This window comes from Chrysemys picta, chromosome 17 (assembly GCF_011386835.1).
Source record: "Chrysemys picta bellii isolate R12L10 chromosome 17, ASM1138683v2, whole genome shotgun sequence".
NCBI classification, from domain to species: domain Eukaryota; kingdom Metazoa; phylum Chordata; order Testudines; family Emydidae; genus Chrysemys; species Chrysemys picta.
Window position 1 is genome coordinate 23,983,962 of NC_088807.1, and position 25,619 is coordinate 24,009,580.

Sequence of the window (25,619 nt, forward strand, 5' to 3'; positions counted from 1 at the left end):
AGAAGTTAAAAGGTACAGTGATTAAAGTGAAATCCCTGCAAGCTGCATGGGCGCTTTTTAAAGACACCGTAATAGAGGCCCAACTTCAATGTAGACCCCAAATGAAGAAACACAGTAAAAGAACTAAAAAAGAGCCACCGTGGCTTAACAACCATGTAAAAGAAGCAGTGAGAGATAAAAAGACTTCCTTGAAAAAGTGGAAGTCAAATCCTAGTGAGGTAAATAGAAAGGAGCATAAACACGGCCAGATTAAGTGCAAGAATGTAATAAGAAAAGCCCGAGAGGAGTTTGAAGACCGGCTAGCCAAAAACTCCAAAGGTAAAAACAAAATGTTTAAGTACATCAGAAGCAGGAAGCTGCTAAACAACCCGTGGGGCCCCTGGCCGACCTGGATACAAACGGAGGCTTAACGACGATAAAGTCATTGCGGAGAAACGAAATGAATTCTTTGCTTCAGTCTTCACGGCTAAGGACGTGAGGGAGATTCCCAAACCTGAGCCGTCCTTTGTAGGTGACAAATCTGAGGAACTGTCACGGATTGAAGTGTCACTACAGGAGGTTTTGGAATTAATTGATAAACTTCACAGTAACACGTCACCGGGCCCAGATGGCATTGACCCACGAGTTCTGAAAGAACTCCAATGTGAAATTGCGGCACTATTACCTACGGTTAGTAACCTGTCCTTTAAATCAGCTTCGGTACCCAACGACTGGAAGAGAGCGAATGTAACACCAATATTTAAAAAGGGCCCTAGAGGTGATCCCGGCAATTACAGACCGGTAAGTCTAACGTCAGTACCAGGCAAATTAGTCGAAACAATAGTAAAGAATAAAATTGTCAGACACAGAAGAACATAACTTGTTGGGCAAAAGTCAACATGGTTTCTGAAAAGGGAAATTGTGTCTATTAGAGTTCTTTGAAGGGGTCAACAAACATGTGGACAAGGGGGATCCAGTGGACGTAGTGTACTTAGATTTCCAGAAGGCCTTCGACAAGGTCCCTCAGCAAAAGCTCTTACGTAAATTAAACTCTCATGGGAGAAGAGGGAAGATCCTTTCATGGATTGAGAACTGGTTAAAAGACCGGGAACAAAGGGTAGGAATAAATGGTAAATTCTCCGAATGGAGAGGGGTAACTAGTGGTGTTCCCCAAGGGTCAGTCCTCGGACCAATCCTATTCAACTTATTCATAAATGATCTGGAGAAAGGGGTAAAACATGAGGTGGCAAAGTTTGCAGATGATACTAAACTGCTCAAGATAGTTAAGACCAAAGCAGACTGTGAAGAACTTCAAAAAGATCTCACCAAACTAAGTGATTGGGCAACAAAATGGCAAATGAAATTTAATGTGGATAAATGTAAAGTAATGCACATTGGAAAAAATAACCCCAACTATACATACAATATGCTAATTTAGCTACAACTAATCAGGAAAAAGATCTTGGCGTCATCGTGGATAGTTCTCTGAAGACGTCCACGCAGTGAGCAGCGGCGGTCAAAAAAGCAAACAGGATGTTAGGAATCATTAAAAAGGGGATAGAGAATAAGACGGAGAATATCTTATTGCCCTTATATAAATCCATGGTGCCCACATCTTGAATACTGCGTACAGATGTGGTCTCCTCATCTCAAAAAAGATATACTGGCACTGGAAAAGGTTCAGAGAAGGGCAACTAAAATGATTAGGGGTTTGGAACGGGTCCCATATGAGGAGAGATTAAAGAGGCTAGGACTTTTCAGCTTGGAAAAGAGGAGACTAAGGGGGGATATGATAGAGGTATATAAAATTATGAGTGATGTGGAGAAAGTAGATAAGGAAAAGTTATTTACTTATTCCCATAATACAAGAACTAGGGGTCACCAAATGAAATTAATAGGCAGCAGGTTTCAAACAAATAAAAGGAAGTTCTTCTTCACACAGCGCCCAGTTAACCTGTGGAACTCCTTGCCTGAGGAGGTTGTGAAGGCTAGGACTCTCACAGGGTTTAAAAGAGAACTGGATAAAATCATGGAGGTTAAGTCCATTAATGGCTATTAGCCAGGCTGGGTAAGGAATGGTGTCCCCAGACTCTGTTTGTCAGAGGGTGGAGATGGATGGCAGGAGAGAGATCACTTGATCATTGTCTGTTAGGTTCACTCCCTGTGGGGCACCTGGCATTGGCCACTGTCGGTCGACAGGACACTGGGCTGGTTGGATCTTTGGTCTGACCCAGTACGGCCGTTCTCATGTTATGTTCTTATGTTCAGGAGGCAGAGCCTGGGAAGCAGGAGGCGGAGCCAGGGGAGCAGGAGGCGGAGCCTAGGAAGCAAGACCTGGCGATAGCCGAAGCCCACAGGGAAGTTCCCAGCCCTGCGAGGAACCTTCCTACTAATTTGCTGCCCCCCTTTCAGGGCGGGGGGATATCGACGCCTACCTCACAGCCTTCAATCGGCACCAGCTCGCCCCTGCAGACCGGCTCCGGCGTCTCCTCCCCTTCCTAGCCCCCAGGCCCGTCCAGCTGCTCAGCCGGACAGGCGGGGTGCACGCAGGGGCTACGATGTGTTCAAAGGGGCCCTGCTGCGGGAGCTGGCGCCGAGCCCCGAGGGCCACCGGCAGAGGTTCCGGGGCCTGCAGAAGACCCTGGGGGTGACTTACCTGGAGCTGGCCACCCGGCTGGGGCGATACATCCGCAAGTGGGCGAGCGGGGCCGCGACCCGGGAGGAGATTGTTACCCGACAGTGGGCCAGCTAGTGAGCTTAGGGAGGACGAATGACCCAGCAGAGTTTGGCAGAAAGCAGCACGTTTTTTATATTGATAGCGAAGCTCAAAAGAAGGGGGCGAGAGGGGGTCACACTCACATACTCACGCTCCCAGGACAGGCCCGGCACCGGAGAGGTCAGGAAGTGCCCCCCAGCGCAGCGATGGACGGGGCGAGGAAGGTAAAAATTCCCGAGGCGCGATGGAACGCAACGCGGTGAACCACTGGCCGGGCGGGCCGGTCCCGCTTGTGGGGAGGGGAGCCCAGAGCCAGGGCTCCGGTCCTCCCCCTGAGCCCCAAACCAGCCGAGACTGACTCGCTTCCAGCTGCCTGGCCCCTGTCCTCCTCCGGCCTTTGTCTATAGCATTGGTGCAGGCAGCCGGATCAGCCCCCGCAAACGTCACACCCCTTTATTCCTACCACCTAGAGCTGGGTGCAATACACAGGGAAACTGAGGCACGCACAGCATTCATGCAAAACAGTAAGACTCACATAGGCTCACATCCTACATCACGGGACCTCCTTGGGGACCCCCACTTCGCTGAAAACGGTCAGCAGCGCGTCTGCCACGGGGTCGGCCTCGGGAGAGGACAAGGCCACCGCCTCGGGGAAATCTACCCTCACCGGGATGTATTTTTGCCCTGTCCGAGTTGCCTTGCTGAGGGGCCCCACTATGCCCACGGCCACCTTCTGGAAAGGCTCTTCTCTGATGGGCAAAGGTCTCAAAGCCGCTTTCCCTTGTCCCGGGCCGTCCCCACCCGCTGGCAGGGGTCGCGTCAAAGACCCCGGGCCGGGAAAAGTTCTTCTGCAGCCTCTGGCTGGGCGCCGGATGCCCTGGCGTCCGAGAGAGGGGCATCGTGGGCCGGGTACTGTCGCCTGCGGCGGTACCTCTGGGGGACGACCAGCTGCCTCCAGATCCCCCACGACTCGACTTCCCCTGGGGGAGCCCATTCCCGGTACAGGAATCTCTCCCGGCGGCCTTCCCCCCGGGGTTTCACCGCGACAAGTTCCCTCAGCTTCTCCACGGAGGGATCCTTCCGCGGCTCGGCCTGGGGACCTGCTCCCGCTCAGTGACTGGGTCTGAGGCCGCAGCCCCGCCAAGTCCTGTCCCCAGTGGCTCCTTTCCCGCTGGGGTAGGGACCGGCGCCCCCGGCAGGGCACTGCCCCCGGTGTCAGGGCACTGCCCCCTTCGCCGGCTCTGGCTACGGGTCATGACTAGGGCGCTCTGGGGACCACCCGGCCAATCCGCCAGGTCACCCCCCATCAGCAACTCAGTGGGCAAATGATGGTGCACCCCCACATCCTTGGGGTCCTCCTTGATCCCCATTGCAGATGTACCCTCACCACGGGTACCTTAAACGGGGGCCCGCACTCGCCCATCAGGGTCAGGTAGGTGTTGTGCACCACCTGGTCTGGGGCCACCACCTCGGGCCGGGCCAGCGTCACCTCTGCGCCCGTATCCCAGTATCCATTGACCTTCCTCCCATCCACCTCCAGGGGAACGAGGCACTCGGTCCTCAGGGCCCGCCCCGTGCCCGCCCTGTAGACTGAGAACTTTGAATCCAGAGCGGGGCTCCTGGGGCAGCCAGAGGGTCCTGCCCCCCAACTCCGCAGTCAGCCGTGACTCTCAGCCGGCCGGGAACACAGAAGGTTTATTAGCCGACGGGATCACAGCGTAGGGCAGAGTTTGTTAGCACAGAAATCAGTGACTTTCAGCCAAGTCCCGCTTGGGCGTCCTGGGCCAGACGCCCTGGACTCCCCCTTTTCCAGTCCCCCCACGAAGACTCCCAGCCTCCAGCCTCCCCACCTCCGACACCCCCTATTGCCCCTCCTCCTTCTCTTTGTCTCTCTTCCCAGGCAAAGAGTCACCTAGTCCCATCCCCGTCCTGGGTCTCAGGTTAGGGCCATAACCTAGGTGCAGGCGGCTGGAGCCGCGAGGGTGTTAGCCGAAGTCCCACACCCCCTATTCCCGCCACCGAGGCACTGGTGCAGCACACAGGGAAACTGAGGCACGCACCGTATTAGTCTAGGACAGTAAGACTCACATGCAACATAACAAGATGAATAAAACCCCACTTGGTCACCAGGGGACCCGCTGGGGGGGTGCCCTGAGATTCCCCCCCCCCCCCGCGAGTCTGTGGCATCCGGACACCTGGGTTCACAGCAGGGATCTCCTGAACTCCAGCCCCCCAGGACAGTCTGTGGTGCCCGGACGCCTGGGTTCGCAGCTGGGTGTCCATTCTCCGCAGCCGACGTCCTCGCTCGCTGGGGTTGGGGGGGGTCAGTCTGGGAGCGACAGACAGATTCAGGACAGGCAGCTGCAATACTAGGGCAAGCTGGGGGGGGGGCGCAGCCCCCCACAGCCACCAGCCAGCCCCAGTGCGCAAGGGGGGGTAATTAACTCCTTCATTACCCCCCCTCCCCAGTGAGCTCTGGCCTGTTTCTTGGGGGAGGGGGTGGAATCCGGGAGCTCCACGCGGGGGGAGGACAGCTGGGGGGCTCCAGCATCGGGGGAGGGGCCCCATAAGGACTATGAGGGGGGAGAAGGAGCGATTGGGGGTCAAGGAAAGGGGTTCCCATGAGGAGAGTGGGGGCAGTGCAGGGGGGAGGGAGGGGGCACCCTATGTGGGGGAGCCCAGGGCAATGGGGGGTGGTTAGTGGTGGGGAGCAGAGGGAACTAGGGGGGATACAAGGGCAGGGGTGTGGATGGGGGGGTCACTCACCCTTTTTGAGCCTGGGGGGGGCGGGGCGGTTCTTCCCCAGGTCGCTCTGAGCCAGGGTGTCCATCATCCAGCATAGGGCGCTGGTGCACTTCTCCATCTGGGGGGGAGCGGGGCAGGCGCTGAGGACCCCACAGCCCCTCCCCCCAGGTCCCCCGCCTCAGCCATCCCCCCCTTCCTCTGGACCCCTCAGCCCCCCTCTGGCACCCCCATTGCCCCTCCTGATCCCCCACCCTGCCTCTGCCATCCCCCCAAGATTCCCCCGTCTTTGTACCCCACGTGCCCCCATCCCCTGCCCCCCTGCCCCCCCACCCCCTACCTGGGTCTTTAGCCGTCCGACCTCGGCCAATTGCTTCAAGGCCTGGTTGACCCTGAAAGGGGAAGGAGACGGGGGTCACTGGGGGGGCTCCCCTGATTCACCCTCTGATCCCCAGGTGACCCCCCAACTCCAATGCTCCCCCTCCCTGCACCCCTCCATACTCACCCTGCCCCCCACAGACTCACCGCTCCCTCCCTGAACCCCTGAACCCCCATACTCCTCCCCCTGCACCCCCATACACCCCTCTTCTCCAGGGCCCCCCTCACTTCTGAGACGTCCGCCGGAGCCGCTCGGTGTCGCTGTTCCGTTTCTGGCGGCCCAGGGCTACCAGGTGATTCTCCTTCTGCACAGCCTCCCAGGTGAGCAGCCGGGCGTCCTGCTCCGGGGGCAGGTCCCGAGCTGGGGACCCAGGCGTCCGGGGGTGGAGGGAGCTGACATGTGAAAAGCAGGCGGGGGCCAGCAGGCCCGAGGCGCGGGAAGAGGGGCGGAGGCCAGGTCCAGCCCCACATGAACTTGGTGACCCTCCCTGGCCCCGCTCCCCACCCCCACACTACTGCTCTGACCCCTCCCCGACCCCTGCAAAGAGCGACCCCCAGATCTGCCCCCCCCTTAGCCCCCAGCACTGCCCCCTCTCTCCAAGCCCTTCTCCCTTGTCCCTGCCCCACAGAGCACTGCCCCTGGTCCTGCCCCACCCCTGCAAGGAGCGACCCCCAGATCTGCTCCCCCCAGCCCTGCCCCCTCCCCCCAAACCCTTGTCCTTGCCCCCAGAGCACTGCCCCTGGTCGAGGCCCCCCTCCCCCTCACCGAAGTGGCGGCTCTTGGCAGAGCCCCCCCGGGCCCGGTAGCGCAGCAGCTGTCGCACGTGGCTGATGATGATGAAGGGGGGGGCCAGCGCCGGCCGGTTGTGGTACTCCAGGATCAGGCTGTAACGCTGCGACTTCCAGTAGGTGTCGCTGTTGCCCTGCACCTCAGCAAAGGTGTAACTGGGGGGGGGAGGGGGTTGTCAGATAGGCGGGGGGCAAAGGGACAGCCCCACCCCCACCAGGTCCTCGCACGCTCATCAGCTCACCCTCTGCACACGCTAGTGCACTGGGGTCTTGCACACTCCGTAGTGCATCCTCCGCGTGTGCTAATACACTGGGGCCTTGCACGCTCATCATCTGACCCTCTGCACGCGCTAGTGCACTGGGGTATTGCACACTCATCAGCTCACCCTCTGCATGCACTAGTGCACCACAGCCTCACACGCTGGTCAACTCTGCCTCTGCACACATGCGTGCATTGGAACCTTGCACACTCGTCAGCTCACCTTCTGCACGTCTTAGTGCACCAGGACCTGGCACACTCGTAAGCTCACCCTCTGCACATGTTAGTGCACTGGGGCCTTGCACGCTTATCAGCTCACCGTCTGCACACGCTCGTGTACTGAGCCTTGCAAGCTTGTCAGTTTGCCCTCTGCAAGTGCTTGTGCACGAGGCCCACACACAACTCATCAGCTCACCTGCTGAACACGCCAGTGCACCAAGGCCTTGCACACACATCATCTCCCCCTCTGCACTCACTTGTGCACTGGGGCCTTGCACACTCATTAACTTTCCACCCACATGTTCTAGTGCACTGGCATATCAACTCACTAGTCACTCGTTCTCCTTGCACTAATGCCTGGCACCTCCTATGCTCGCCACACGCACTCATGCACCCAGGACCGGCTCCAGCGTTTTTGCCGCCCCAAGCGGCCGGGGGGAAAAAAAAGCCACGATCGGCGGCACTTCGGCGGCAGCTCTACCGCCGCCGCTTCCTTCTTCTGCAGCAATTCGGCGGCAAGTCCTTCCCTCCGAGAGGGACTGAGAGACCCGCCGCCAGATTGTCACCGAAGAGCCGGACGTGCCACCCCAAGCACCTGCCTGCTGAGCCGGCCCTGCATGCACCTGACCCTTTGCACGTGTCTTAACGTACGGCCCACGTGCCCCGATGCACCCTGCCCCTTGCACGCTCACCACGGGGCCCCGCTGGGCGGTACCTGAACATGGCGATGAGCAGGTTGAGAAGCAGGATGTTGGCGACGAGGAGGAAGATGACGAGGAGAACCAGCACCAGCCAGTTGGCGTAGGTGTTCGTGCAGGGCTTGGCTTCCTCCATCAGGATCGCCACCGGGTCGTCCGTGCAGTTCGACGCCGCGATCAGCGCCGCTGGGGTGGGGGGGTGAGATCCGTCAGCCAGACCATCCCCTGCTGTGGGGCCAGATTGGAGCCGGCGCCCCCTGGAGGGGACAGGCCCCGGGCCCCATTCCCTGTCCCCCTGAGCCAGTCCAGCCCGTGCCCTGGGGCCAGATGGCAGCAGGTGCCCCTTAGAGGGGAGAGGCCCCGTGCCCCCTTCCCCACCCCCCTGAGCCAGCCGGTCCCTGTCTGGGGCCGGATGGGAGCTGGCGCCCCCTAGAGGGGAAAAGCCCCGTGCCCCATTCCCTGCCCCCCTGAGCCAGCCAGTCCCTGCCCTGGGGCCGGATGGCAGCAGGTGCCCCCTGGAGGGGAAAGGCCCCGTGCTCCCCACTCCCCACCCCCTTAGCTAGCCAGTCCCTGCCCTGGGGCCAGTGGGGAGCTGGCACCCCCTAGAGGGGACAGGCCCCGTGTCCCATTCCCTGCCCCCCTGAGCCAGCCAGTCCCTGCCCTGGGGCTGGATGGGAGCTGGTGCCCCCTAGAGGGGACAGGCCCCGGGCCTCATTCCCTGCTCCCCTGAGCCAGCCAGTCCCCGCCCCGGGGCCGGGGGAGAGCCGTGCCCCGCACCATCGATCTCGTTGAGCGGGATCTGGCCGAAGATCTGCAGGTAGGGCCGGTAGAAGATGCGGCGGAAGATCCAGGCCAGGCGCTGGTCACTGGGGTGCAGCAGCCCCTCGGTCGTCACCCCGTAGGCCACCAGCCAGACGGCCAGGAAGAAGAGGAAGAAGAAGACGTCCTTCATCTGTTGGGGGTGGGAGCATGAGCCCCTGGGATGGGACCTCCCAACCCTCTCCTGGTCAGAGCCCCTTCACTGCCCCCCATAACCCTCATGAGCCGCCCATATCCCCCTCCTGGTCAGACCCCCCACTGCCCCCCATAACCTCCATGGGGCCTCCACATTCCCCTGCTGGTCAGACCCTGTGACAAAGTGGGAATGTTCTTAATGTTTTCTCTGAATACTGGGTGGGTGCCTCAGTTTCCCCTATGCAGTTCTCAAGTGTCTAGGTGGTGGGATAAGGGGGTGTGATGTGATGCTGTCTGCACAGAGAATGGCCGACACCCTGTCTCCTGGCAACTAATGGCCTGGGCCCCTTCCCTGCAAAGGTGCCAACTGAAGGTGTTGGAGAACAGAGATCAGGTGACCTCCTGGCCCGGGAAAGAGACAAAGGCCAAAGGAGGGGCTGGGGGGGGTGTCAGTTTGGAGCTGGCTGGGGAAATGGGGGGGGGCCAGATGGGCTCTGGCCTCCCTGCCCCAAGATGGAGCTGACTTAGGGGTCCTGGTCTCTGTACCCACAAGCTCTGGTTTGGGCTGTTCCTGTCGGCTAATAAACCTTCTGTGTTCCCGGCCGGCTGAGAGTCACGTCTGACTGCGGAGTTGAGGGGCAGGACCCTCTGGCTGCCCCAGGACCCCCCCCCGGACGGACTCGCTGCGGGAGGCGCACGGGGGGACGGGGATGCTGAATGCTCCGGGCTCAGCCCCAGGAAGGTGAAGCCGTGTGAGCTTCTTGCCCGGGGACAGTCTGCTCCGAGAGACGAGGCTCCCCCCAGAGTCCTGCCTGGCTTCGTAGGGAGCGGTTCCCAAGCATCGCCCAGTGACTCCGTGACAGACCTCCCACTGTCCCCCATAGGGCCCCCACATCCCCCTCCTGGTCAGACCCCCCACTGCCCCCCATAACCGCCATGGGGTCCCCATATCCCCCTCACGGTGAGACCCCCCTCCAAAGCCACCCCACGGGGCCCCCACATCCCCTTCCTGGTCAGACCCCCTCACTGCCCCCCATAACCTCCATGATCCCCCCATATCCCCCTCCTGGTCAGAGCCCTCCACTGTCCCCCTCAACACAAGAATCCCCCCAAACCCCACCCAGCCCCCCCTTTCCATCCCTCCCTCACCCCCCGGACCCCCCGCTCACCATCTTGCCCACGATGATCATCTTGGGGCCCAGTTGCTTGTTGACGGCGAAGATGTGGATGAGACGCAGGGTGAAGACCATGAAGTCCAGGCAGAGCACGGTGCGCCCCGACGCGTAGGTCCTGGGGAACATCCTGGGGGGGGGGAGTGAGGTGAGGGGGGGTCCAATCCCCCAGCACAGCCGGGAGCTGCCCCCAATCCCCTCCCCAAAGCACAGCCAGGGACCCCGGCTCAGTTGGGGGGTGATTCTGGGCCGAGGAGGGAATGGGTCAGGGAGTCCCCAACCCGCTCCCGACTCACAGCTGGGGCCGTGAGATGTGACTCTGTGCTGGGGGGGGGGGGGGGGGGCACAGAGCCAAGGCTGGTGGGGTGGGGGCAAAGGAAGGGGGGCAGCGGCACCGGGCCCGGGCAGAGGGCATGGGGGAATGGGAATCTGGGGGCACCATGCCCAGGCATGCGGGGACAGGAGGCTGGGAGCCATGCCCAGGCAGGGGGATGGAAGGATGGAGGCTGGGGGCACCATGCCCAGGCAGGGCGGACGGAGGGATGTGAGGCTGGGGGCGCCAGGGGCTGGGGGACCCGTGCCCAGGCATGCGGGGACAGGAGGCTGGGAGCCATGCTCAGGCAGGGGGGACGGAGGGACGGGAAGCTGGGGGCCACGCCCAGGCAGGGGGGACAGAGGGACGGGAAGCTGGGGGCCACGCCCAGGCAGGGGGGACAGAGGGACGGGAGTCTGGGGGCCACACCCAGGCAGGGGGGACAGAGGGACAGGAGGCTGGGGGCCACATCCAGGCAGGGGGGACAGAGGGACGGGAGACTGGGGGCCACGCCCAGGCAGGGGGGACAGAGGGACAGGAGGCTGGGGGCCACATCCAGGCAGGGGGGACAGAGGGACGGGAAGCTGGGGGCCATGCCCAGGCGCGCCGGGGGTCTCACCGGCAGACGGCCCCCAGCAGGAAGAGCCCCAGGGCGGTCAGGTCGAACTGGTTCCAGGGGTCCTGCAGGTAGGCGCGGACGCGCTGGGCCAGCGCCCGGCGCCCGGTGAAGCAGCCCTGCCGCAGCTCCTCGCACAGCAGGGTGAAGACCCAGGCGTAGAGCAGCACCTCGGAGGCGCGGGGGCCGTCGGGCGGGGGGGGCGCGAAGTCCAGCAGCAGCACGTAGGAGAAGAGCAGGAGGAAGAGCAGGTACATCACCACGTTGCCCAGGAAGGCCGTCACCGGAGCCCCCCAGAACCAGCGCCAGCGCCCCCAGGCCCAGCCCGGCCGCGGGGGGGAGCTCGGTGAGCACGCCGACCTGCGGGGAGCGGGGGTCAGATCTCGACATGGGGGAACTCTGGCTTGTGTGGGCTCAGATCTCAGCATGGTGGGGGGGGTCTCTGACCGGTGCAGGGGAGGAGGTCAGATCTCAGCATGGGGGGGTCCTCTGGCTTGTGGGGGGTCAGATCTCAGCATGGGAGGGGTTCAGCCATGGGCGGGTCTTGCAGGGTGGAAGGGGTCAGAGCTCAGCATGGGAGGGGTTCAGCCATGGGCGGGTCTTGCAGGGTGGAAGGGGTCAGAGCTCAGCATGGGGGGTGACACCCTTGCACCCCAATATTCACCACGGTCATGGAATGAGGGTATGTTTTGCGCCACGCCTGCCCTGTGAGGTATCATTCTGTGACGAAGTGGGGAGTTTTCTTGTTTTCTGTGGAGTTTCAATGGTTTGCATGCGGAGGGGGTGGGACTCAGTTTCCCTGGGTGTTACTGGTTTAACGCGGTGAGGGGAGAGGGAGTGTGTTTTGCAGAGGACCGGAGAGAGGACGTGGGGACCCAGCCGATGGCCGGGAGGATGGATACCCCAGCGACCGGTGACCTGGCGACCTGGTGACCCAGAGGCCCAGCTGAGGAGACGCAGCCGGTTCTGGCCAGTGGGAGGACAATGGGCTGCAGAGTGAGGACCCAGTGACCTGACCAGCCGGTTCCAGCCAGAGGACAGAAGCGAGGAGAGGAGGCCCCGGTTTATGACCCTGTTTCCCTGGAGAGAAGACAATGGACAGAGGCGGGACCTGGGGCTGGTGATCTCAGATGCCCAGCTGCGAACAGGGGGGCTCGGGGCTGGAGAGAGGGAGCAGGCAGAGCCCACCTGGGTGCAGGGGAGACTGGGGTGTGCTGGGCTGAGGGAGGCCAGGCCTGAGGCCCTGAGAGTTTCTTGTGCTACCTTGTGTATGAAAACCGGGGGAAACCAAGGCAGCTTTTGCCGTCAGAATCTGCCAGCCTGTTTGTTGCTTCGGGTGAGAATTTGCTCCTTCATCTCCTGCCTAGCTAGTGTGCGAAGCTGAGTTTGCGGTTTTCTTTATTTGCAACGTGATCTGCTCAGATCTGTTTCCTGTCCCTTCGAATCACTTAAAATCTGTCTTTTGTAGTTACTCACCGCGGTTTGTGTTTTGTCTAAAGCCAGTGGGTGGCAGTGATCCCCGGGGGCAGAAAGCTGTGTCTATCCCGCCCCACACTGAGCGAGGGGGCGAATTTCAGGAGCTTACGCTGTGCTGCGCAAGACAAGGTCACTTTGGGTTTACACACCAGAGGGGGGTGCGGGCCTCAGGACCTGGGAGGGGCCTCAGCGGAGCCTGATCGCGGCATGTGTGTGTGTAGCCGCACTGGGGGTGTCCCGACCTGTGTGTGCTGGCCGTAGGGTGACCAGACAACAAGGGTGAAAAATCGGGACGGGGGTGGGGGGTAATAGGAGCCTATATAAGAAAAAGACCCAAAAATCGGGACTGTCCCTATAAAATCGGGACATCTGGTCACCCTAGCTGGCCGGGGGGTAGGACCGGGAGCGGGTCGGCAGCTTGTCACAGCAGCCCAAGGCGAGAGGGAGCCCGGGCTGGTGCCAGGTGGGCTCAGTGATACCCCAGGTCCAAGTGGCGCCCCGGGGGGAACCCGTCACGGGGGGTTCGGCCATAGGGGGGAGGGCTCTGGCTTGTGGGGGGCTCAGATCTCAGCATGGGGGGGTCACAGCCATTGCAGGGTCTCTGGCTTGCAGGGGGGAGGGGTTAGCGGGGGCAGGGCCATGGGGGTGCAGGGGACAGATTAGGGGCTGATGGGGGAATAGATGTTAGCACCAGGGGGCAAATGGAGGGGGTGGAACAGATTTAGGGGAGGGATTCTGACTTGCGTGTGGGGGGCTAGATCTGGGGGGCAGGATGGAGGGGGGTGACCTTGCAAAGGGGGCAGGGGCAGGACCCCTCAGCACCATGGGATCCAATGTATGGGGCACCCCGCCCTCCTCTTCCCCCCCGGCTGCCCCCCTTACCCCATCAGGATCTCCTCCATGGGGCATTTCCTGTCAGCGTCCAGGTTCTCCAGCTCCAGGCTGTGGGGCTTCTCCTGCTCCAGATCCTCCCTGTGACGAAGTGGGGGGGGTTCTTGTTTTCGGTGGGGTTTCAATGGTTTGCATGCAGAGGGGGTGGGACTCAGTTTCCCTGGGTGTTACTGGTTTAACGCGGTGAGGGGAGAGGGAGTGTGTTTTGCAGAGGACCGGAGAAAGGACGTGGGGACCCAGCCGATGGCCGGGAGGATGGATACCCCAGCGACCGGTGACCTGGTGACCCAGAGGCCCAGCTGAGGAGACGCAGCCGGTTCTGGCCAGTGGGTGGACAATGGGCTGCAGAGTGAGGACCCAGTGACCTAACCAGCCGGTTCCAGCCAGAGGACAGACGCGAGGAGAGGAGGCCCCGGTTTACGACCCTGTTTCCCTGGAGAGAAGACAATGGACAGAGGCGGGGTCTGGGGCCGGTGATCTCAGATGCCCAGCTGGGAGCAGGGGGGCTCGGGGCTGGAGAGGGGGAGCAGGCAGAGCCCACCTGGGTGCAGGGAGACTGGGATGTGCTGGGCTGAGGGAGGCCAGGCCTGAGGCCCTGAGAGTTTCCTGTGCTGGGTTCAACTCTCAATAAACCCTCCTGTTTTATGCTGGCTGAGAGTCACTCTGGTCTAGAGAACAGGGTTGCATCAACCCCTTCGGGGGTGGAGGCCCGGGGGGTCCAGAGCGAGGAGACTCCCTGAGGGGGCCCACGGCAAGAGACAGACGTGCTAAGGCTCAGAGAGGTGCGGCTCCAGGAGGTGGAGGGGCCTGACCCCGAGAGAGAGTGGACCCCCGAGAGGGACTGTCGCACTGGAAGGGGCACCCCCCACGGACCGCATGGGGCCAAGAGTGGGCACGATCTGTGAGTCTGTGACACTCCCCCATCAGCCTGGGGGGTGGGGGGAGAGGGAGACTGAGTTTGGGTCCCCGGTGCTGCGAGCTTCCCCCAGCAGTGCCCCCTACGTAGCTGACCCCCTCCCCAGGGCTCCCGGCACCCACCTGAAGGTGATGAGGTGGGTGAAGATGAGGGGGGGACAGAAGAAGGTGAGAAGGAGTTTCCAGACAGGCGTGGACCTTTCCATCTCGCCCCACCAGTTCTGGGTCAGCAGCGCCTGTGGGCAGCCGGAGGGGGGAGGGGTTAGTGCTGGGAGGGGTCACTTCTCCCCCCGCCCCCAGGTCCCCCCTCCAATTCTTCTTCCTCCCCCCCATACCCCTCCACACTCGCCCCCCCTCGTATACACCCCCTCATACACCCTGCCCACACTCGCTCCCCCGCACTCACCCGCCCCCGTACCCATCTTCCGTACCTCTCGTACTCCCCCCACACTCACCCCCCCCCCATACCTCCTTCGTACCTGCACCCCGTCGTGGGCGAAGAAGCATCGGGCCTCGGCCAGCCAGGCGAGCTGCAGGCAGGTGGCGCCACCCCATAGGCGGGAGCGACGCACGAGGAGCTGGGAGGCCCGAGACTCGCAGTTCCCGTAGCACTCGCCGAACACGCCTGGGGGGCGGGGGGAGGTTAATGCAGACGCCCCTGGGATCTCCCAGCCCCCCCGGCTGCCCCCTGCACCCCCAGTACTGCCCCTGCACCCCTATCCCCCCGGAGCGCTCCCAGGCCCCCGGCTGCCCCTGCATTGCCATCCCCCCTGCACCCCCCGTACCATCCCCTGCACGCCCATCCCCCCGTACTGCCCCCTGGACCTCCATCCCACCTGCACCCCCATCCCCCCGTACCGCCCCCTTGACTCCCATCTCCCCGTACTGCCCCCTGCATGCCCATCCCACCTGCACCCCCATGGCCCCTGCATCCCCATCCCCCCCATACCACTCCCTGCACCCCCGGACGGCCCCCTGCACCCCCATCCCCCCATACCGCTCCCAGCCCCCATGGCTGCCCCCTGCATCGCCATTCCCCCTGCATCGCCATTCCCCCTGCACCCTCCATACCATCCCCTGCACCCCCATCCCCCTGTACCGCCCCCTTGACACCCATCTCCCCGTACTGCCCCCTGCATGCCCATCCCACCTCCACCCCCATGCCACCTGCATTCCCATTCCCCCGTACCGCTCCCTGCAACCCATTCCCCCATACCGCCCCCTGAACCCTCACCCCGCCCTGCCCCCCGTCTCTGCCCCCCTCACCGATGGCCAGGGTCTCGAACTTCATGGCCAGCTCCTTTATGTCCGCCGCCTCCTGCTCGTCCAACTCTTGGTGGGAGAGTTCCCGCAGGATCCGCGCCCCCACCAGCGCCCCCATCACCGCGTCTGGGGCCTGTGGAACAGAGGGTTAGAGAGAGACACCCCCTGAGACCCCCAGATATGCGCCCCCACCAGCGCCCCCCCACACCCTGTTCCTCCTTCCTCTGGGGGTCTCCCCCTCCACCCAGCATTCCCCAGCTCCCCACCCCCCAGGGGTCTCCCCCCGCACCCCCGGGCCCTCCTCACCATCTCCCAGCAGTACGTGGCCATCTCGCCCCGGTTCAGCAGCACGGCCCAGATGAAGAGGTGGGTCCAGGGGTTCTGGGGGCGACCGCCGAGGTTGGTGGGGTCCCCGTCCAGCAGGAGACCCTTCTTCTGGAAGGGGGAGGAAAGGGGGGAGGGTCAGAGCCATGTGGATGGGGAGACCCCTGCTGGCAGCCCCCCATCTTCCCCCACCTCCCCCTGAAACCCTCAGGGTCCCATCCCGGCCTCCTGCCCCCTATGGTCCCCCTGGGACATTCTGAGTGTGAGATAATATCTCACGGAAAGGGGACAGGGCCGGAAGGAGGTTTCAGTCACTCCCAGCCGGGTTCGGAAGAACTGGGACTGACCAGAGCTTGGGGATGCAGTCGGCTTTGTTCAGAGCAAGGGGGGCTGTTTGCTCAGGGCTCGGGGGGTCAGCAAACCAGGGTTGTCTATTGCTACAGCTTTGCGTCCAAGTTCGGAACAGGAGTCGGAGGATTTAGGAAGACACTTGAGGGAACTGGTATTATTGTCTCTCTGGCTCTTGGCAGGATGTGGTAACCGCAGCTGAGCTGTTCAGTGGGTAAATGACCCTGTGCTAATTCCAGGATGTTTGGGAGAGGGTAAGTGAAGCCGCTTGTATTCTCGGGCCGAAAGGCTGCAGGAAATGTATAAAAACCCGGGACACGATCCTGCTTCATCTCAGATCCGCTTTGGATTTCCAGAGGGGGGAACCCTGAGCCAGAAGGATCGAGATCCCCAGTCGCTGGCCGGAGTCGTCCCGAATACGGACATTGGACCGTAACCGATGGACTGTTTCTAAAAGGACTTTTGGCGACTCCGAGCTCCTCTCTGCCCTGTACCTGAACCTCAAGAATTGAATTCAATCTGTCTCTACAGTGAGCGTTTAGCCAACGCGCCCTCGCTTTTCTTTTTTAATACATGTTAGTTTAGTTAATAAGGCTTCGCTATCAGCGTGTATTTGGGATACGGTCTAAGTTTTATATTGACCTGGTGTTTCCTCTGAATACTGTGTGGGTGCCTCAGTTTCCCCTATGCATTTCTTAAGTCTCTAGGGGGTGTGATTGTTGCAGAGCAAAGGGCCAGTGTGAATAAATGGCCGACACTCTGTCTCCTGGCAACTAATGGCCGGGGCCCTTCCCCCCTGCAAGGGGATGCTAAAGGTGTTGGAGAATAAAGAGATCAGGTGACCTCCTGGCCCGGGAAAGGAACAAAGCAGAGAGGAGGGGCTGGAGGGGGGTTGAGTTTGGGGCTGGCTGGGGACGTGGAGTGAGGTGCAGACGGGGGTGTCTGGCTCACTGCCCCCCAAAATGGACCCGGCTGAGGGGTCCTGGTCTCTGTACCTACAAGCTCTGTTTTAGACCGTGTCCCTGTCGTCTAATAAACCTCTGTGTTACTGGCTGGGAGTTGGGGGGCAGGACCCTGTGGCTTCCCCAGGACCCCCCCACGGGCGGACTCGCTGCGGGAAGCGCATGGGGGGACGGAGATGCTGAATGCTCCGGGCTCAGCCCCAGGAAGGTGAAGCCGTGTGAACTCCTTGCCCGGGGACAGTCTGCTCTGAGAGACGAGGCTCCCACCAAGTCCTGCCTGGCTTCGTAGGGAGCAGTTCCCGAGCGTCACCCGGGGACTCCGTGACAACTGGGTGTATGGCGGGTCCTTTGGGATCAGAAGAACCTTTTCTTTTATAGGATGAGAGAAGATTTTCAGTCAGCATCATCCAATCTGACGTGTGTCTGGACGGAGGCCGGGCGCTTGAAGGGAACTGCAGGGTTTGGGTTTCTGAGGAACCGGGGAGGTGATGCGGAGGCTGTTTGGGGCTGGTGGGTGAATCTAAGTATTGGAAGATCCACCAGCGTTTGGGGTTTGTCTGCCCCGTTCTGTTTGCAGTTCACCCTGATTGAGTGACCTCAGCTGGTTCCCACGGGCAGCACCGTCACCCCCATACACACATATCCCTGCCCCATTGTGCCCCCCATCTCATTGCACCCACATACCCCAGCCCCCCATCATACCTCGGCCCCCTTGGGTCCCCGGCCTGCCCCCACCAAGTAACCTGGTCCCCCCAGGTACCCCAGGCCCCCCTGTGCACTCCCTCCTCCCACTTCCCTGCCCTCTTTGCCTTCCCAGCCAGCCCCCCAGACCCCTGTTCTCCCCTCCTCCCATGTCCCTGCCCCCCTTGACCCCCACATACCCCAGCCCCCTTGGAGTCCAGGGGGCACAGCTCAGCATAGAAGGGGTCGCAGATGCAGACGTCGCCAAGCATTTCACGGAGCAGACAGTTCACCTGGGTCAAGTGCCAGTCGGGGGGGCGCTCCACAGGCTGGTAGTGGGGGGACTCAGCCCCACCCTGGCGCCGCTCCAGCAGCTGGTGCAGCAGCGAGGCCTCGGGGACCTCCCGGTACAGCTCCGCCAGGCGCTCCCAGGTCAGGAACTCGCCCAGGTCCAGCCCGTTCTCCACGAACAGACGCACCAGGGCCGGGCGGTCCCCCAGCAGCGCGTCCCGCATGGGCTCCTCCAGCTGGAAGGGCTGAGGGGCGGGGGGGAGAGAACCCAGGTTAGTACCTGCCCTGTGAGCACCAGCCCCCCCAGGAGCCCCCGAGGACCCTCGACCCCCCCAGAGTGTCCCCCCCACCTCTGTGCTGGCTCCCCACCTCCCATCTCAGCTCCCCATGGGGGTCCCTCCTCCCCCTGCCCCCCAGAGCTACCCTCTGCTCCTCCCCTGGGGTCCCCCCTCCCCCTGCTCCTCCCTCCGGGGTCCCCTCCCTGCCCCCCCTCACCTCCCACTGGATGTCTCCACGGAAGAGCTCAGAGCTGGCGAAGTCCACATGGTTCCAGGCCACAGCCAGACGCAGCTCATCCAGGTACCGGGTGGCCTCACCAGTCAGGTGACCGCCTGTGGAGGGGAGGGGGATGGCTGGGGTAGCTGTGTGACTCAGTTTCCCCACCCAGGCAGCTAGGGGAACCAGAGGGGGGGATGGCTGGGGTAGCTGTGTGACTTGGTTTCCCCACCCAGGCAGCTAGGGGAACCGGGGGGGGGGGGGATGGGGGTGATAGCTGTGTGACTTGGTTTCCAGAGCTGGGCAGCCTGGGGGCAGTGGGCAGGGCTCAGCCCAAAGGCAGGCCATGTCATCAATGCGGATTGAATGCGTCCACACGGGGCTCAGTGGGTAGCCAGTGATCTGCGCTGAATCCGAGCTGGGGTCTCTGGTGTGACGGGCCGACCCAGGGGACTCCCCCTCCCCCAGACCAGGAGGACAGTCGCTAGGCCCAGCTGCTGGGGGGGGCAGCCAGCCCCATAACCATGATGACTTGGGGGGGGGAGCGAGGGGCAGGAGGTCGGCAGCGGGGCAGGGTGAGGAGATCCCAGGGGGAAAGAGCATGGGGGGACTCCATAGGGGACTGGGGGGGTCTTACCTCTGACCAGGGCTTTGAGCAGCACCGTCTCAAACTCCTCCAGCCCCTCCTCGTCCGAATAGACAGTGACCAGGTCCCGCAGTGCCAGGATCCGCTCCACCTAGGGGGGCAGGTCCGACACCCCGTGACCCCCCCGAACCCCTGCACCCCCCTCCCCGCAGTGCCAGGATCCGCTCCACCTGGGGGGGCAGGTCCGGCACCCTGTGACCCCCCCGAACCCCTGCACCCCTCTCCCCACAGCGCCAGGATCCGCTCCACCTGGGGGGGCAGGTCCGGCACCCTGTGACCCCCCCAAACCCCTGCACCCCTCTCCCCACAGCGCCAGGATCCGCTCCACCTGGGGGGGCAGGTCCGGCACCCTGTGACCCCCCCGAACCCCTGCACCCCTCTCCCCACAGCGCCAGGATCCGCTCCACCTCGGGGGGCAGGTCCGGCACCCTGTGACCCCCCCGAACCCCTACACCCCTCTCCCCACAGCGCCAGGATCCGCTCCACCTGGGGGGGCAGGTCCGGCACCCTGTGACCCCCCCCAAACCCCTGCACCCTCCTCCCCCCAGCACCAGGATCCGCTCCACCTGGGGAGGCAGGTCCGACACCCCGTGACCCCCCCGAACCCCTGCACCCCCCTCCCCGCAGCACCAAGATCCATTCCACCTGGGGGGGCAGGTCCGACACCCCGTGACCCCCCTGCACCCTCCTCCCCCCAGCGCCAGGCTCCGTTCCACCCTGAATGCCTGGATCCCCTTGCGGGGGGGGGGGGGGGGCTGAGGGGTCAGTCCCTTGAGCTCCGCCCCCTCCCCGGACGCCTGGGTCCCCGCGGGGGCTGCGGTACCTGCTTGGCCAGGCCTGGCACGTCGGCGGGTGGGAAGCGTCCCTGCAGCTTCTCCTGGATCAGTGCCTGGCTCACCTGGTCCGGCTGCGCGTCCTGCAGGATCTGGGCCAGGCAGTCGGCCGCCCCCCCGGACCCCCCCACCAGCAAGCAGGGGATGTTCGCCTCGGTGGCCTCCCGCACGCGCTGGAGGGGGGAGAGGGGGGTCAGCGGAGGGGCAGGGTGTCTCCCTCCCCCTCCACAGCCATCAAACCCCCCATGTCCCTCTCCCACACCCTGACCCCCATCCCCCGCGTCCCCCATGCCCATCCCCTCCCCCGGACCCCCAGCCCCCTTGCAGTCCCCCCCTTACTGTGACCATGGAGGCGTCGCCCCCAATGACCATGACCAGCACGGGAATATCGATGCTGCCGCCGGTTCCTGCAAGAGAAGGGGGGGGGGGGTCAGTGCCGGGGGGGCCGGAGGAGTGGGGGGATGACGATGCATCCCCAGGGAATAGCCAAAAACTAGTGTGTCGGCAGAGGCTAGTCTAGTGGGTGGAGCGCCGGGCCCGGGCCCAGGACGCCTGGGTTCTCTCCCCATCCTGGGACCAGGACGCCTGGGTTCTCTCGGGGTGGGGGAGACCATGACCAGCTCAGGGGCTCTCGTCCTGGGGAGGGAAGAGGGCAGCCTGGGGGGGCACTCAGAACTTAGGAGGCAAGTAATGGGGGGGAGGGCAGATGTGGTTAAGGGCGCAGGAAAGACGACTAACCCTGGTAACCATGGTTGTGGTGTGTGTGTGTGTAAAACCAGGGTAACCCTGATGCGGGGGGTAACCATGATAACCTGGCCAGGGAGTAACCAGGATAACCTGGCCAGGGTGCTGTGACCGTGGTAATCGGGCTCGGGGGTAACTGTGTAACTGGGCCAGGGGGTAACTGTGGTAACCGGGCCAGAGTGTGTGTGACCGTAGTAACCTGGGCGGGGGTGTGGCGGGGTAGCTATGCTGGGGGCTAAACATGATAACCAGGATTGAGGATAACTGCGGTAACCTGGCCAGGGGTGTGCGACCATGGTAACCAGGCTGGGTGGTAACCGTGGTAATCGGGCCAGGGTACCTGGGCCAGGGGTAACCGGGCTGGGGGCAACCGGGCTGGGGGTTAATCTTGGTAAGCTGGCTGGGGGGTAACCAGGCTGGGTGTGTGTGACCATGGTAACCGGGCTGGTTGTGTGTGACCGGGGTAACCTGGCTGTGGGGTAACTGTGGTAACCAGTCCAGGGGGTAACTGTGATAACCTGGCTGGGGGGTAACCTAGCCAGGGGTGTGTGACCATGGTAACCGGGCCGGGGGTATGGCGGGGTAGTAATGCCTGGGGCTAACCATGGTAACCAGGCCGGAGGATAACTGGGGTAACCTGGCCAGGGGTGTGTGACCAAGGTAACCAGGCTGGGGATAACCGGGGTAATCGGGCTGAGGGGTAACCAGGGTAACCAGGCTGGGGTAATCGTGATAATCGGGCCAGGGTACCTGGGGTAATCGGCCTGGGTTCTCTCCCCACCCCTGGGACCAGGACGCCTGGGTTCTTTCGGGCTGGGGGAAACCGAGGTAACCGGCCGTGGGTAACTGGAGTAACCGGGCTGGGGGAACCAGGCCAGGGGGTAACCATGGTAAGCTGGCTGGGGGGTTGTGACGAAGTGGGACTGTTTTTAATGTTTCCTACTGTGTGTGTGCCTCAGTTTCCCCTTTGCATTTCTTAAGTCTCTAGGGGGTGGGTTAAAGGGCAGTGTGCATAAATCACCAACACTCTGTCTCCCTGGCAACAAATGGCCGGGGCCCCTTCCCCCCTGCAAGGAAATAGCTAAAGGTGAACAAAGAGATCAGGTGACCTCCTGGCCCAGGAAAGAGACAAAGGCCCGAGAGGAGGGGCTGGAGGGGGTTTCAGTTTGGGGCTGGCTGGGGACGAGGAGTGAAGTGCAGACGTGGGTGTCTGGCTCGCTGGGCCCCAGAATGGACCCGGCCGAGGGGTCCCGTTCGCCGCTGGCCCTACAAGCTCTGTTTTAGACCATGTCCCTGTCATCTAATAAACCTCTGTGTTACTGGCTGGCTGAGAGTCACGTCTGACTGCGAAGTGGGGGTGCAGGACTCTCTGGCTTCCCCAGGACCCTGCCGGGGCAGACTCGCTGTGGGAAGCACACGGAGGGGCATATGCTGAATGCTCCCAGGAGAGACCCAGGAGGTGAAGCCATGTGAGCTTCTTGCCCTGAAGACGGTCTGCTCCGAGGGAGAGGAGGCTCCCCAAAGTCCTGACTGGTTTTGGGGGGAGTAGTTCCAGGTCATCGCTCGGGGACTCCATGACGGGGTAACCAGGCCAGGTGTGTGTGACCATGGTAACCGGGCTGTGGGGTAACCATGGTAACCAGGCCGGAGGATAACTGGGGTAACCTGGCCAGAGGTGTGTAACTGTGGTAATCGGGACAGGGGTAAACATGGTAACCAGGATGGGTGTGTGTGACCATAGTAACCGGGATGCAGGGGATGTGACCATGGTAACCAGGCTGGGGTTAACCAGCGTAACCATGCAAGGGTAACCGGGGTAACCAGGCCAGGGATAACCGGGCCGGGGTACTCACTGCCAGCGCCCACCCTCTGCTGGGCGATGTGTTTCTCCAGGTGGGCGCGGAAGCGGCTTTCGCCCCCCGGGCGCCCCCGGGAGCCGTCGTCCACCAGGAAGAAGAGCGAGTGGTTATTGTCCAGGGAGCGGGCGGTGTCTGCGGCGGCGACCCGGGCGTAGCGGGCAGGGAACGAGCCCTGGAGGGGGAGAGCGGGTGAGCCTGGTGACCGGCCAGACCCCCCCGAGACACACCCCAGCACCCAACCCAACCCCCCCAGAGACCCTCCAGCCCCCAGCCCAGCCCAGCCCCCACAGAGACCCCTCCCTGGTACCCAGACTGGTGCCCCACCCAGGCCCCCCAGGAGAGCCCCCAGCGGCCCATGCGCTGCCTCCAGAGAGACACCCCCCCACACACACACGTACCTTGGGATTGACGAGGGCCTCGCGGTTGGCGACGACGCCCCAGGGCACGATGCCCATGGCCACCACGCGGGCACAGGGGCTGGTGCTGGCCGTGGCGTGGTCCCGGACGGCCTCCCCGACGTATCGCCCAATCCCGGCCTGCAGCCCCCCGGTCATGATCCATGCACCTGGGGGGTGGGGCAGGGACTGTGGCACAGACTGAGAGTGTAACACGCCCCTCCCAGTGCCCCCCCAGTTCCCCCGTACTCCCATCTCCCCTCCCCCCGTGTCACACCCAGTTCCTGAATGGGACACGGGCACAGACTTGACCCAGCCCTCAGGCCTGGGGGCATGTGTGTGCCGGCCCGCGGCCACACCTTGGGGTGCAACGTCGCACTCAGCCACCGTGCATGGATGTGTGTGTGGGTGTCAGCGCAGGGCAGCGTGTGCTTGGCGGGATCTCGCTGGGCGCATTCACTGGTGTAGCTGCCTCGGGACTTGCATGGGGCAGGGCTTCCCCGTGAGTGGAAAAGGGCGTGTCCTTTTGTACCCACGCATGGGAGAGCACAGAGCGCACCGGCATTTGCACGAATGCAGTGTTTGCACAGTGTTTGCACAGAGCGCACTGGTGTTTGCACAGAGCGTACCGGCGTTTGCACGGAGCATGGCAGTATTTGCACGGAGCACACTGGCGTTTACACAGAGCACACCAGCATTTGCACACGCGAGTGCATTGCACACGCAGCTTTCCATCGTTGCTCAGCCCAGGAGAGGGAGGGGGGCCCACCTGTGCTTTGTGCCGCCTTCACCAGCCCCTTACGCAGCAGGTCCCGGAGCCAGGCCCGGACGGGGGCCTCCCCGTCACCCCCGACGACCGACACCACCAGGTTGGGAGGGGAGATTTTCCAGTGTTCGGTCACCAGGTTGTAGGCGAGCTCAGGGTCCGAGGAGTCCGACAGGCGGATGAACTGGCCGGGGGCAGTGAGGAACAGGTCAGGTGGTGCCCCTCACTCCCGACACACAGCCCCTGGCCAGCCCCTCCCACCCCCCAGCTCTGCCGGTGCCCCTCACTCCCGATCCGCAGACCCTGCTAGCCCAGCCCCGCCCCAGCTCTGCCGGTGCCCCTCACTCCTGATCCGCAGACCCCTGCTAGCCCAGCCCTGGGCTCCCCGCCAGCTCTGCCGGTGCCCCTCACTCCCGATCCGCAGCCCCTGCTAGCCCAGCCCCGCCCCAGCTCTGCCGGTGCCCCTCACTCCCGACATGCAGCCCCTCACCTTGCTGGGTTTGCCACCAGCCCCCACGAACTCCAGCTCCCCGAAGGCGTCCGTGGGCCCCTCCATGGTGTGCTGGGCCGAGTCCCATTTGCTGACGGCCATGACGAAGGCATGCTCGGCCCGGGGCCTCCCGCACTGGCACTGAGGGGGGGCGCTGAGGAGGAGATGGTGGTCATGCGGGGGCTGAGATGTCACAGGGGCCTGCACTAGTGGGGTTGGGGAGGAGACCGGGTCACGGGGGTGCTGGGGAGGCACTGGGAGGAGAACCAGGGGTGTTGGGGGGCAGGGACAGGGTCACTGGGACACTGGGCGGGGAGAAAGGGGTCACAGTGGGGCAGGGGGGTCACGGAGGGGGGCTGCTGCCTGTGATGAGACACCCCACCTCACATGGCAATAATACCTGGGGTGCGGGGGGGGGGAGGGGCCCCTGGTGGGGCACTGGGGGAGCAGCCTCAGGGCATCCCCGATGGGGGGGGGGCAGTACCTCACTCACCCTGTGTCCAGTGGATCCTCAATGTAGGTCATGCAGGTTTTCTTCTTGAAGTGTTGGAGGATCCAGGCCTGGAGTGGGGGGGAAGTGGGGTGGAGGTGCCAGGTCAGGGTCTGAGAAAGGAGAACCCCCCCCAAGCCCCAGAGCCCCCAGGCCCCTCCCAATCCTGGAGAGGGGACTCTCAGAACCCCCCAACATCCAGTGTCCCGCTAATTCCCAGAGCCCCCCCAGAGAAGGGCCCCTCAGAACCCCCCAACCCCTTCAGAGCCCCCCCACCCTGGAGATGCACCCTACCCCCAGGAAGCTCGGTGTCTGGATGCCCCGTGCTGCTCGCCCCCCCCCCCCCCCAGGTCTGGTGCCCATCCCAGCCCTGGGGCAGGGGGGCCCATACCTGATCTCGCTGTTTGACGCCGCCCATGGTGCCAGGCTAGGCTGAGGCCGTCGGACCCGGTGCCCGCAGCGTCTGGCTGAGCAGGGCCCTGGAGCCCTGGGAACCCTGCATCTCACCTGTCAAAGGGGAGTCCAACACTCTCCGGCACCGTGGCCCCACCCAGCCAGAAACCAGCCCAACTGGATTCAAGACACCCACATATATGGGTCATCCCCAGTCAATCTGGATTCACTGCTGACTACAGCAGTGTCAGGGCGAGGTTCTGATCTCAGCTCCACCGGGATGAATCCGGAGTCACTCCTGTTTGCAATGGGTGTAGATAAATCTCTGATAATTTTCATATGACTTTACATTGTGCCTCTTCATATAACCTTGTGGTGGGTCTACCCACGTGTGACCTCTGTTTTCATGGGACTTTGTATCAAAGCCTCATTTAGAAACTTTGCATTGCCCTTGGTATAATATTATAGCCCCTAAGGATAGAATAAGATAGAAGAAAAATTTCTTTTTACTAGCAGTAGAAC

The 25,619-nt window shown here is 62.8% G+C and overlaps 1 protein-coding gene across 1 annotated transcript; it reads right to left on the reverse strand.

The window, feature by feature from the left end:
* Positions 1-24,775, reverse strand: LOC101945681 (transient receptor potential cation channel subfamily M member 4-like). Its single transcript, XM_065571051.1, has 24 exons — positions 24,708-24,775; positions 24,215-24,368; positions 23,728-23,908; positions 22,962-23,128; positions 22,558-22,735; positions 20,300-20,367; positions 19,951-20,133; positions 19,119-19,218; positions 18,482-18,597; positions 17,896-18,231; positions 15,687-15,815; positions 15,384-15,513; positions 14,597-14,742; positions 14,241-14,353; positions 13,194-13,283; positions 10,839-11,195; positions 9,904-10,036; positions 8,558-8,732; positions 7,798-7,966; positions 6,582-6,760; positions 6,044-6,176; positions 5,778-5,829; positions 5,462-5,558; positions 1-5,024 (listed from the first exon to the last, which is right to left on the reverse strand). The coding sequence occupies exons 1-24, from the start codon at positions 24,737-24,739 to the stop codon at positions 5,020-5,022; spliced, it is 3,423 nt and encodes a 1,140-aa protein (XP_065427123.1). The 5' UTR covers positions 24,740-24,775; the 3' UTR covers positions 1-5,019.
* Between the last annotated feature and the right edge of the window lie 844 nt (positions 24,776-25,619).

Coding starts and splice junctions, on each gene's coding strand:
- LOC101945681 (XM_065571051.1), bottom strand. CDS start 24,739: ATGACCTACATTGAGGATCCACTGGACACAGG. Junction 23,909..24,214: donor CTGGTGGCAAACCCAGCAAG/GTGAGGGGCTGC, acceptor GCCCCCGGCCAG/TTCATCCGCCTGTCGGACTC. Junction 14,354..14,596: donor TCGCCCACGACGGGGTGCAG/GTACGAAGGAGG, acceptor GGCTGCCCACAG/GCGCTGCTGACCCAGAACTG.